This window comes from Arvicanthis niloticus, chromosome 12 (genome assembly GCF_011762505.2).
Source record: "Arvicanthis niloticus isolate mArvNil1 chromosome 12, mArvNil1.pat.X, whole genome shotgun sequence".
NCBI lineage: Eukaryota > Metazoa > Chordata > Mammalia > Rodentia > Muridae > Arvicanthis > Arvicanthis niloticus.
In genome coordinates this window covers 23,500,542-23,513,702 of record NC_047669.1, presented here as the reverse complement: position 1 = coordinate 23,513,702, position 13,161 = coordinate 23,500,542, and the positions used below count along the sequence as shown (strand labels likewise).

Below are 13,161 nucleotides of genomic sequence, written 5' to 3'. Positions count from 1 at the left end.
AGGATATTGATTTTGTTCATGAAGGCTCTGCTTTAATGACCCTATCATGTCCCAAAAGTTCCACCTCCAAATGTGATCACATTAGTGATTAGATTGCAATATTAAAACCTTTGGTGGACATAACATTTGGCCCATAACATAGTCCAATCCTCTGACCCTCTCCAGCTTCTCCATGACTCTCCTATCCTGCTTTTCTGCTACTGGGTCCTGAGCCCATTTGACGCCCTTGAGTTGCAGCTTCTTACCTGTCTCCTGGTCCAGGGTCGTAGGAGACTGGCACACTCTGGGATGATCCTCCTTCAGGATTACTCAGTGAGCCCAGTAGGGTCTAGAATGAAGATACAAGATAATCAGACTGGAAGTATGTTGTCTTAGTTTGGTTCCTACCTCTATGCTAAACAGCATGGCCAAAACCAAGCTGTGGAGGAAAGGATTTACTTAAGCTTCAAGTTTGTAATCCATCATAAGGAGAAGTCAGGCCAGGAACTCAAGACAGAAAACTGGGGGCAGGAACTGAAGCAGAGGTCATGGAGGAATGCTGCTTACTGCCTTGCTCCTCATGGCTTGCTCTGCCTACTTTCTTACATAACCCAGGACCACCTGCTCAGGGATAACACCGTGCACAATGGGCTGGTTCCTCCCATATAAATCATCAATCAAGAAAATGTCCTAAAGACTTCCCAATAGGCAATCTGATGGTGGCTTGTTCTCTGTTAAGGTTCCTCTTTCCAGACAATTCTAGCTTGTGTCAAGTTGACGAATGAACAAACAAACACCAGGACATGTATTGAGGGTATAATTCCAGTATTTCTCCCACACATAAACAAGGGTTGCAGTCAGATTCTATAGTAGCACAGTGCAATAGGACCCTCCATGAAAACAGGAATGTGGCTACTGAACACTTGGGACATGGCTGGCATGAAGGAGGATTTACTCATCTTATTTCATTTTGACCAAATTGAAACAGCCACATGTCACTGACTACCATATAGAACAGTGCAGATTTATAGGTCTACAAGTGTCACAGCTGATCCTGATGAAAGTGTCCTATGACTCAGTTTGAAAGCACTCTGCGAGACTCACGGGCATGGCTGACACAGAGTGCAGACAACACATGTTTGCTGGATGAGTAGACACATAAACAAAAGCATAGAGAGAGAGCCATCTGTAAAAAAAACTCCTTAAAGATGTGAGGGGTTATGGCAAATTAAAGGTTAAAAAAAAAAGACTTCACTAAGTTCAATGCATTGGTACTGAAAGAATTCTGTTGCTAGCTAGGAGTGGTGGTGCATACTTTAAATCCCAGAATTTAGGAGACAGAGACTTGCAATCTCTGTGAGTTCAAGGCCAGCCTGATCTACAAAGAAAGTTCCAGGACAGCCAGGGCGACATAGTAAGCTCTTGTATTTTGTGTGTGTGTGTGTGTGTGTGTGTGTGTGTGTGTGTGTATGTGTGTGAGTGTATGTGTGTGTGAGTATGTGAGTGTATATGTGAGTATATGTGTGTGTATGTGTGTGTGAGTGTATGTGTGTGTCTATGTGTGTGTATGTGTGTGTGAGTGTATGTGTGTGAGTGTATATGTGCGTGTGAGTATATGTGTGTACATGTGTGAGTGTGTGTGAGTGTATGTGTGTGTATATATATGTGTGTGTGTACGTGTGTGAGTGTATGTGTGTGTGTATATATGTGTGTGTGTGTGTGTACACGCACACACATATCCAGTGTTAGGACACTGGTTTTAGTTTTCTTGGATGAGATGATGGTACCATGAACTCCCGAGGAAAAGGTCCATGCTGAAGTGCTTAGGGATGATGCTTCATCAGCATCTCATTTTCACATCGGGCAGCTCCAAATCTTCAAGAGGAGGAGGCACAAATAATGGCAGGATGCTAACAATTATTATAGTGGTGTGTAGTGAATTACTTTTTGTATATGTTGTCCTTTGTATATGCTTGAAAAAATTAATGGAGGAGAAATTACCCAGGACAAATTGTCAAATTCTAAATATATATATATATATATATATATTTCTGCACTTTCTGATTTTGGAGCACAAACCTGCCGTCTCTGCCCCAGATGAGCACACAGCTGGAACTGCCTTGCTGAGTCTCCAGACCAGCTGTTACAAACTCAGCCTGCAGGTCCGATCTAGCCTGTATACTTTGTTTTTTGCCCAAATAAAATGTTGTTTTAAATTGAATTATTGGACAGGACAAAATTCTGAGGCTATTTTGGTATATCATGTGGTAAAATATTTTGCACTGTGATGAAATATTAAATACTAGTTGTATAAGAGCAAATGTGTAGGTTACAAAGCATTGTTCTAAAAATGTCATGTATCTTTAACTCATTTCTCCCTCTCAGTAGCGCTGCGAGGTAGGTATTGCTATCCTTCTCCTTCAGAGAGGGGAAATGGATTTAAAAGATACTAAGTAACATTCCCAAGGCCTCATAGCCACTGGCCTTGTAGAGCTGGGGAGAGACCTATGCAGTCAGCTCCCTAGCCACTCCACTCAACCAAACTCACAGAAATCTGTCTCCCACATTCTCTGGAAAACCCAGAAGGTCTGGCAACACAGTCCCTCAGAAAACCAAGCAGCCAGAGCCGGGTAACCTCAATTCATCGAAAGGCAGAACAGCTTCTGTTCCAGTTGCCACAGTCCCCACTTAACCACAGAACCTGCTTCTAGAACCTGGGGGATTTGAGCCCTGACCTAACTCCAGCACAGCTGAAGACACTTAGGTGAGTGACATAGGATAGGGATGCCCCAGGTCAAGCTAGATATCAAGCTGTCGACATGAAGCCCCGTGGGAAGGCAGAGGACATTGGGGCTGGATGGGAAATTGAATATAGGCAGTGAGGAAAAGTTGCAAGAAGCAGAAGTCACAGATTCCATAGATGGAATAAGTCCCACCCATCGGGGCCATGTGGGTCAATGCAAAGAGCCTGGGCCAGCACGTCTGACTTGGAAACCTGGCTCCACACTTAGTGGATATGTGAACTTGGATAAGATACCTATCTTTGCAAGTCTCTACTTTCTTGACTGAAGATTGGGGCAACTCCCCCAATATGGTGAGCAGAATTAAATTAGAGACTATGTAAAGTCTCTTTGGTCCCTGATCATACAGACTCTTTCCTTTACTAATAATTCATATTTTCATATTTCCTCTAGAGTTAAGAAGCCAGACGTGGGGAAGCCATGGTAAGTATCTGGATTTTGTTGGCACTTCACTGTTGAAAGGTACAGGTCTAATTCTATTTATTTCAGAGCCCAAGCAAATGGTTGTAGATGTGGCTGCATGAGTTATGATCTCCATTATCGAGGGACAGACACTAACTGAAAGGAAAGATGAGAGAGACTTGTGAGCAAAGATTTATAGTGAAAAACTGAAGATGAATGGCTCAACACATAGAACTAATAAGTAATAAGATAGAAATATTAATTATTCTTATGTAGTCATTTGACAGTGCGATATATATCACATATATAGTATACATATATCACATATATGGTTTATATATACTAAATTATTATGCAATGTCAATAAAAAACATAAACAATACCAGTAATATTTTCAATGGCTATGAGTTTTTTCATTCAGACAGTACACTGAACCACTACAGTGGCCTGTGTCCCATACTAGATGCAAGAGAGGGAAACGTGAACAAAACCAGACTTGTCCTTGTCCTCCAGAATGTCCTCTGGAATAGTTGGCTGGATAAATGATAAGACACTCATAGATTACATACACCATTGTGAAGAAAGTTTGCAAAGAATAAATATTATTTTGGTGTCAAATTAAATTATATACAAAAATATAATCTCAATACATTGTAGATTAAAATGGGAAATAAAAAAGAAATAAAAACTCCAGAAACTATATAAATGCATATCTTTGTGACTGTGGGTAGGAATTTTTAAATAATATTTTTATTAATTCTTAAAGACTTTTATACAACATACCTTGATCATATTTACTCTTCCCCACTCCTCCTGCACCCACTCTTTCTGCTTCTCGTGATCTCCTTTTATAGCTTTAGAAGAGATTATTTCACAACAATTAATGTGTGATGAAAAATATAGGTGAATTGGAGTCCAATAGAGTAAAGAAATGTCAAGAATTTTTAAAGAAAAATTCTAGTCTTGTGTCTAAAAAGCAAAGTACAAAATCTCATTGGTAGTTGTACTGACTAGTCTTATGTCAACTTGACAAGCTGGAGCAGAGGTTCTCAACCTGTGGGTAATGACCCCTTTGGGTCTCAGACAGACCTTTTGCAGGGATCACATATCAGATATTCTGTATATTATATATTTACTTAATTCATAACAGTAGCAAAATTATATGTATGAAGTAGCAATGAAATAATTTTATGGTTGGGGGTCGTCATCGTAACATGAGGAACTGTATTAAATGGCTGCAGCCTTAGGAAGGTTGAAAACCACTGGGCTAGTGTTATCTGAAAGGAGAAAATCTCTTTTGAGAAAACTCCTCCCCAAGATCCAGCTGTAAGGCATTTTCTTAATTGCGGATGGTGCCATCCCTGGGGTTCTATAAGAAACCAGGCTGAGCAAGCCTTCAGGAGCAAGCCAATAAGCGACATTCTTCTATGGCCTCTGCAACAGTTCCTGCCTCCAGGTTTCTCTCCTGCTTGAGCTCCTGGACTTCTTTTAATGGTGAATCGTGACGCAGAAGTGTAAGCTGAATAAACCCTTTCCTCCCCATCTTGCTTTTGGATATGATCTTCATTACATCAACAACAACTCTACGACAATTGTGTTATAAATCACCCATAATACAAAGTTTGAAGAAAAAAAACAGTTGTCAAATGTAGTCTATCACAGTCCAATCTTTGTGTTCTGTTTTGAACATACACACCACTTCCATACATAAACTACTAAAAAGACTATTCTGGATTTCTGTGTTCCCAATTGGCTCTGCATTGAAGTTGCCACTGCAGTCTTAAAGAGACAGAAGGTAAGTGCGTTAAAATCCACTGCAGGAGTGCACTCCACTCCCCTTCCCTCACCTGTCTTCTCTGCCTTTGTCCCCACTGTGTCCAGGGCCGGGCACGCAGGCCTCCACCTGCCCTGCACAGGCACTGTGAGGGATGCATCAACCGCCACTGCCATGTTCCGGTGGAGCCCAGTGTCTCCTGCCTGGTGATAAGCTGCCACCTGCTCTGTGGAGCTACCTTCCACATGTGCAAAGAGTCAGAACATACACTCCTCTGCCCTCTGGAGCAGGTTCCGTGTCTCAACTCTGAGTATGGCTGCCCACTTTCTATGGCACGCCACAAACTGGCTAAGCACCTGCAGGTGTGCCCTGCCAGCGTGGTCTGCTGCTCCATGGAATGGAACCGCTGGCCAAACGTGGACTCAGAAACAGTCCTTCATGAGAACATCATGAAAGAGACCCCCAGTGAGGAGTGTTTGGACACAGCCCTGGCCCTCCAGGACCAGAAGGTTCTCTTCAGATCCTTGAAAATGGTAGAGCTTTTCCCAGAAACCAGAGACGCCACTGAGGAGGAGCCAGCCATGAATGGTGACACCGGTTGGGAGGAGACTGGTGGCGCAGTCGGGGGAGTGGATGCCAGCCTAGTACCAAACTCTTGTTTGCCGGCAACCAATGGGCAAATGATGGAGCTCAGTCAAGAGGAACGAGATGCATTGGCAAAAACCAAAGAAGGAATGGCCCTGGACAAGTTTGGCAAGTGGGAAAGTATGTTCAGTAAGGAGCATGCGGCCTCTGTTTTAACAGGTTCCTCGGGGAGGAGTGAAGACAAGAATGGAAATATGGCCGGGAAAGAGCAGTGTTCTGGTGATGGTGGCACAGGGGATGCAGAGGCTTCTGCCGAAAGGAGAGGACCACAAGAAAGCCAGAAGCCCCAGGAACTTCCCACTACCATTGAGATGACAGGGCTTGCTCCCTGGCAAGACGGTGTTCTGGAAAGACTAAAAACAGCCGTGGATGCCAAAGACTATAACATGTATCTGGTGCACAACGGGCGGATGCTCATCCACTTTGGGCAGATGCCTGCTTGTACGCCCAAGGAGAGAGACTTTGTTTATGGCAACCTCGAAGCTCAAGAAGTGAAGACGGTTTATACCTTCAAAATTCCTGTAAGCTATTGTGGGAAGCGAGCTCGCTTGGGAGATGCCATGTTAAGGTGCAGACCAAGTGAACACAAGGCCGTGGACACTTCTGACTTGGGCGTCTCTGTGGAGGACCTGCCCAAATCCGATCTCATCAAGACCACTCTCCAGTGTGCTTTGGAAAGAGAGCTCAAAGGCCATGTCATCTCTGAGTCCAGGAGCATCGATGGACTTTTTATGGACCTTGCCACCCAAACTTACAACTTTGAGCAGGAACAGTTTTCCTCAGAGACAGTGTTGGCTGACCTCCTAGGCACTGCGCAACCCGGGGGCCTGCACGTGGAGCTCCACAGTGAGTGTGTGACCAGAAGACACAACAAAAGCAGCTCAGCTTTTACCTTTACCTGCAACAAATTCTTCCGAAGGGATGAATTTCCCCTGCACTTCAAGAATGTCCACACCGACATTCAGTCCTGTCTCAATGGCTGGTTCCAGCATCGATGCCCCCTTGCCTACTTGGGATGCACATTTGTTCAAAACCACTTCCGCCCCCCTGGACAGAAAGCAAAAGTGATCTACAGTCAGGAGCTGAAGACCTTTGCCATCAAGCCAGAGGTTGCTCCGGAGCTGAGCAAGAAATGGAAGAGCGACCATCTCCCAGACCGTGATGGGAAAAACCTGAATTCTCTAACCAGCCTGCCCCTGGAGCTTTTGCAATACATTGCTGGGTTTCTGGACAGCATCAGCCTGTCCCAGCTGTCCCAGGTATCAGTACTAATGAGGAACATCTGTGCCACTTTGTTGCAAGAGAGAGGGATGGTCCTCTTGCAATGGAAGAAGAAGAGGTATTCTCATGGAGGCACCTCCTGGAAAGTCCACAATCAGGCAAGTTAACATCCACTCATTCATTCATTCATTTATTCATTCGTTCATTCAATAAGAGCTCTCTTGGTGACAAGTGCTGTACCAGGAACTGGGAAGGATGCTAAAAATAAGACTCACTCAAAGAGCTCAGTCTAGTAGGAAGTGTAGTATATAAGCATGTGTTTGACAGCATAGATGCTAATGTCCGCTTATATGCCTTGAATGTCTTTCATTAGCTCACTTATTCCATACTGGCTCTCTTCTCTATCCTTCTCTAGCTGGTCTACCCCGAGACTTAGCTCTGCAGCTTGCCTCAGCTGTCTCCCCTGCCCTCCAGCTTCTTAACAAGAAGCTAATCCATTGTGAATGTTTCAGGAGGAGAAGCAGGGAGGGGAAGTGCTGACGGTCTCCTCAGCATGCCCACCCCTCCTCTTCAAGACATCATGAAGTGGCTGTGTCCCTCCACTGAAGGTGGCCACACCAGGTGACCTGTTCCACATGGCTACTCATTCTGGGTCTGGTGAACAGCTTCCCTCTTTCCATGCAAGGGCTAAGAGCTCCGGATATTGCCCTCAGATTTGTAAACCATCCCCCTTCCCTGACAAACAAAGCAAAACAAAACCCCTACCTGGGTGTACCTCCTGCCCCCTGCTTGAACTCTAATTGATGTAATTAATAGACAAACAAATTCATCTCAGGCTCATGCCAGCAGGCTTTAAAAAAAAACAGGTTTTGTTTTAAAATTGTATGAGTTTGGTCATTAAGTTCCCATGGCTGAATCACTTATTTAATATAAAAAATTACACCATATAAACCAAATAATCTATTTCTTCAGTGTCGCCATCACTGAATTACAACTTCTCCAGAAGTCAGACTCCTAATTCATCTTACCCAAGGTGTTTGTAGTATCTTTTCTCATAGCAAATGAGTAGAAAATACGAACCCTGCATATACGACGTCTATTTAGGTCATCAACGCCATTGTTCTGTTTGTCCCTAATAGGTGGGCGTTCTCAAGTTGGTATGGAGGAATTACAATTGTTTGTTTATATTTTTATTGATTATGTCCAAGCTATTCTGTATATTTCCCTTAATTATTCCTTAAGCAGTCTTCCTGGAAAAATAATTACAAGACTCTCTTATGTATCTATGTGTGCATCCTCGTGTTAAACACCAGTTGCCACCAGCCACATTAGTGTTGCACATTAGCGAGAACAATGCACTGCCTATCAGTGTCTAAGACCAGTACATATCTTTCTCAGCACAATCAGATGTCAATATTTCAATTTACAAACTAAAAAAAAATTTGTTTGGCAAATATTTGCCCCCAAATCGAATATTTTGGCTACCTTTGGATATCATTTGGGACAGGCTAATTTCCTTACAGAAAGGGAGAAAGAGTTTACACGAGGCCAAAGAATACTCATATGAAAGTACTTTTTAAGTAAAATGGATAGCAGTTCTAAGATTTCAGGAAAACTTTTCTTGTACAGGAACGATGATTAAACTATGATGGTGGAGCAGTCAGGCTGAAAGATTGTCAGTGTATCTAACCCCAGAGCATCAAAGCTAGTGATTTTGATACCAGCCCGAGTGGAAAAAATCAATGTTTGAGTGAGCACCATACTCACCAAAATCTTCTTTGGGGTCTTTTATTCTAACAAGACTCTTCTTTGTTAGGCTATTTTAAATTTTAAGTCTTAGAAAACGAACATAAAGGGGCATAAATGATAAGAATTGTATTAACCTATATAGTTTACAAGTCCAAAGGCAACGGTCTCAGGTAAGGCTTAATCGAGCAGCTCAGAGACCTTTGTCTCTCCTCGCTTCTGCAATACTGGCTTTTTTCTAAGGTAGTTCTTCCTGGGTGCCCTTAGTAGCTGCTGGGGGCTCCTTGGACCCCAGCTTCCTCCTGGTTCAAGCACAGAAAGAAAAGAGAATCAGCTTTTGATGAGCAGAGCCCATGAGTGCTAACCATCAAGATTTGATTGATCTCTGTCTCTGATACGAGTGCTGGTGAGGGTTTGTGCCAAGGCTCGTACAGGTGTTGGGGAAGGTGTGTGTCGATCATAGGGGAGCTGGGGAAGGTGTGTCAGCTGTTTTGACATCAGGCATCACAAGCAATTACAAAGCTGACTGGGAAGATTATTAATCGCTGGGCACCCGGGAGGAACAGACTCATCTCACACACAGTTCAGCCCCACTCTGTCTGTAATCACTCAGTACCCCTGCCCATGCACCTGTAAGCACTCAGTACCCCTGCCCATGCACCTGTAAGCACTCAGTACCCCTGCCCATGCACCTGTAAGCACTCAGTACCCCTGCCCATGCACCTGTAAGCACTCAGTACCCCTGCCCATGCACCTGTAAGCACTCAGTACCCCCTGCCCATGCTCACCTTGAGCTTCTCTTTCTGGCAGATCTGGCAGTTCAGCAGCCTCTTCTCAAAAATCAAGAGCTGGGAGTTTAATGAAGTCACCTCCATGTCTGAGCACTTGAAAACCTGTCCTTTCAACGTCGTGGAGCATAAGACTGACCCAATTCGTTTGACCAGCATGTGCCAGCCCCAAGAGCAGGCCCGGGAGAGCTTAGTGTCCACGTTTAGAGCCCAACCACGGGGCAGACACTCTTAAAGGTTTGCACACCACTGCTCCTGGCTTCTCAGAGTTATTCAAAGTAGGACAGTATGGTTTGAGGGCACCACTCTGAAACCTGCACATCTAGAGGATGTGTGAAGTCCTTCAGGCCTTAGCAACTATACTAGGACATTAGGGGTTTTTTTGAGTCTACAGCTTGCATGAAAGCACCACAATTTTTTTTTACCTTATCTTATTTCTTTCCTCTCCTAAAATAGATAAGTCTGGGGAGAAAAATTAATAACTTAAAGCCATTTGATAAACAAACCTAAGTTCTTAATTGACTGGAGAACAAGGAAACTCTGTAACAAGCATAGACTAGTGCTTCTACATTGAGCTGTCTAGTTTACAAACCACCTTCAAGTTCTTGGGGCAGGTGACACAGGGACAGGGTCTGAGGTGCAGTGACCTCCCAGGGTATCTAGGTGAAGGGAATCCAACTGGAATGTTCTGAAGCTTGATTGGTCTTGACGATTCAGGGCTTTTTAGTCACCCTGCTGCATCAAAGCCTAGATGGTTTTAAGGCAACCCAAGGGAATGGACCACACTGGGTAAGCACAGCAGTTTCAAGGACACCATAAGTCAAAAGCAAAAACAATCTGCTGTATATAGTCTTGGCAACACCAGGAAAAAAAAAAAAAAACTCTTTAAAGCAAAGGAAAGGTCAAAGATCTCTGGAAGCAAAGTAGCTCCTGGTTGAGAGCCACTGTCCTAAAGGATGCTTCATCAGCAATGCTAAGTTAGGATGTTCTCACTTTTTGCTGTGACAAATCTGACCTTACATGGCCAGCATAATTCAACGCAACTCTTACTGGTTTACTAAACAAGCTTTAAACATGTGGTGATGCTAAATTGAGAACCAGATGGAGCCAATCTACCCAATTTGGCTTGGTGTCCTTGGGCCACAATGTAACATATCTTCCCTGCCCTCTTTAGGGAAACCTGAAACCAGGAAAGTCATTTATCTTAAGTTCCTCTTCCATTAGTTGGTGTCATTTTCGAGCAACTCTATAAGTTCTCAAACTAATGAAAAACAAGGCAAAGGGAAAGCAGGCATCACAGGGAACCAGGCAGCCAAGAATCCCAATCTGTGAGCTCGTTGTCTGGGCATCTGTCTCTCTGGCCATGGTTCAGAGCTGGTGCAGATGAAGAAGGTGGTGCAGGTGAAGCTGGTGCCTCTGCATGCATAGAGCATGTCCATTCTGAAGGCATGCTCACTCTCCAGTATATTCCTCACACACTATTGTTAACACAGTGCTATTATTTATTCCTAATCTTTACAGTTTGGTTTGTATTTCACCACTTTTTTTTTTGCGAGTCATCATTTTTCTAAAAGTGTATCTAGAGTGTTCTCTAAGTGAGGATGAGTAACTGAAAACAGCTTTAAACAATGAGGTTGGCAAAAGGGAAGCGTGCTCTATGGGTCTTGGCTCTGCGAATTTGGAATCTGGTTCTTCCCACATGGTGGAATGGAGTTCTCAAAGCTTCTCTGGGTTTATTAGGAAGAGAGAGAGAACTACAGACCATGGAAGGAAATCCCAGACTCAGTTACAAGAGCCAGGGGCACAGAGAGGCAGGGAGGCCACAGGGCTCTGCTACCTTAAGCTGTACTGCTCAAGGCCACCTGGCCAAGGAGGCAGTCAGGAGCCTGACCCCCGACCCCCGACCCCCGACCCCCGACCCCCATTGAGGTATGGATACTTCCAGCCACACTTTCTTCCCCCACTTCCTATCTCAGAGAAATTCTTATATTATTGACATCTTCAAACATTTTTATAAGGGAATTCATTATTTGTGTTAAAGGAAATCAAGATACCCCAGGCATTCCCTGGTCCCTAGAGACACACCCACTTTGTGGGAAGAGGGTAGACATAAAGGGACCATATGGAGATGCCAGGATTGATGAATGATTGGACTAAGAAAATGAAGCTTCAGAGAGCACCATGAGCAGCGGGTACCCATGACAGAGGCAAGACAGCTCCATGAGGCTTCAGATTACACAGAAGCTGAAGAAGGTATGTATTTCAAGGATAGAGCCTGGACTGGAAGACATCTATGAACCGAGCCCTTTGATGAATAGCATCCTAAAGGCAACTCAGAGGTGGAAATCAGCTGACTGCAGAGGGGGAGACTCTAAAGACTATAGAACTGAGCCCCAAATGGCCGGTAGCCTCAGCAACATGGGGAGTCAAGAAGGAAGTTGTCTTACAAGGAAAGGGCAGATGGATCGGAAGCAAGGTGAGAATTAGAGATAGGTTTAAAGCCACACCACCACCGCTGTACAGGTCTAATGTATGTGTGATGCCAAATGAAACTGAAATGGAAAACACAGGTTTGTGTATCTATGGTGACTTACCTCTATATATCAGCAAACCCAATGTCCTAATGAGAAATAAAGGCTGCTCTGCCCACAGACAGACTAAGTGAGTCAGTCTTGTGAGTTAGGTCTAGAGACAGACTTGTGATTTACTGGCAAGCATAAAAGTCATCATTAAAATCTAGCAGTGTTTGTCTTGAAGAACGGCCAGTAAAAAGTCTGGGTGGTGTGGAGCTCTAGAAGGGTGGGGCTACCTCTAAGGGGTTCCAGGCAACTGCAGCCTCAGCTATTAATGTAGATCCATCCCAATGCCCCCTCCGTTTTGGGAGCTGAGACCATTGCCAATACTGCTGAGATCTCCGGCTTCTATATCATATCAACCAATGATGCTCTACTTCTATCCCAGACATTCACCTGGATTGTATACCAGGATCCCCCATCTTTGCTGGGGCTGGTTAAGCCCACTTCTCCTCTCTCATGTCGGTATTGTGCTTGGGGAATCATGTTTTGCTCATCATGGCTACATGGAAATCCTCATCACTTTCTACCTACTCCAGCTCTGAACCACACAGAAGCCTCGTGAGCTTTGTTCATCAGCCCTTTTCTGGACATGGGATCTAGTTGTCCCGGTATCAGGGATCCTTGCCTTCCTAAAGCCCCCAGACACTCTTCAACCCACTTGAATTTGTTCTCGTTTGGTGTTAGTCTTTTGCAGGACAGGCGACCTTCCCTTCCTACTCTTAACCCTCTAATCTATGCTTCTTCCTAGAGAATCACCATCTGCCAGGGAGTCAGGGAGGTGGCTCAGTTAGGCAACTGCTTGCCTAGCAAGCAGGTGGGCCTAAGTTCAGAACCCATGTAGAATGCCAGATGTGGCAGCTTTTGCTGATAATCTCGGTGCTGAGGAGGCAGAGACACAAGGATCCTGGGGGCCCAATTGGTGAGCTCCAGATCAAACATAACTCCTGTTTAACAAGAGGCAGATTATATTCCTAAAGATTGACAGCTAACATTGCACTCTAGTCAACACAAACACACACACACACACACACACACACACACACACACACACACCCCAACTGCTAAAGCCAGCAGAGGCTCAACTACCTTAATCTGGATGGCACCTGGCGCACCTGACCCTGTTATTCCACATTGCTGCCATTCACTAGTATTGCTGGTTGGTTGGTTTTGTCAACTTGACACAAACCTAGACATATCTGGGAAGAAGGAATCTTACTTAGTTGAGAAAA

General features: G+C 44.3%; 1 protein-coding gene across 3 annotated transcripts in view; it reads left to right on the top strand.

Moving 5' to 3' along the window:
* Window positions 1-12,048, top strand: part of Fbxo40 (F-box protein 40) — a 32,076-nt gene extending 20,028 nt beyond the window's left edge. For 2 of the 3 annotated variants that reach the window (XM_034515433.2, XM_076942903.1), the window contains exons 3-5: window positions 3,174-3,203; window positions 5,064-6,980; window positions 9,379-10,468. In XM_034515433.2, coding sequence (XP_034371324.1) covers window positions 3,201-3,203; window positions 5,064-6,980; window positions 9,379-9,591 — 2,133 coding nt within the window. In that variant the 5' untranslated portion in view covers window positions 3,174-3,200 and the 3' untranslated portion in view covers window positions 9,592-10,468. Of the gene's footprint in view, window positions 1-3,173; window positions 3,204-5,063; window positions 6,981-9,378; window positions 10,469-11,397 lie in introns of those variants that run through there. The other variant, XM_076942904.1, reaches the window with a different exon arrangement.
* The last annotated feature ends 1,113 nt before the right edge of the window (window positions 12,049-13,161 follow it).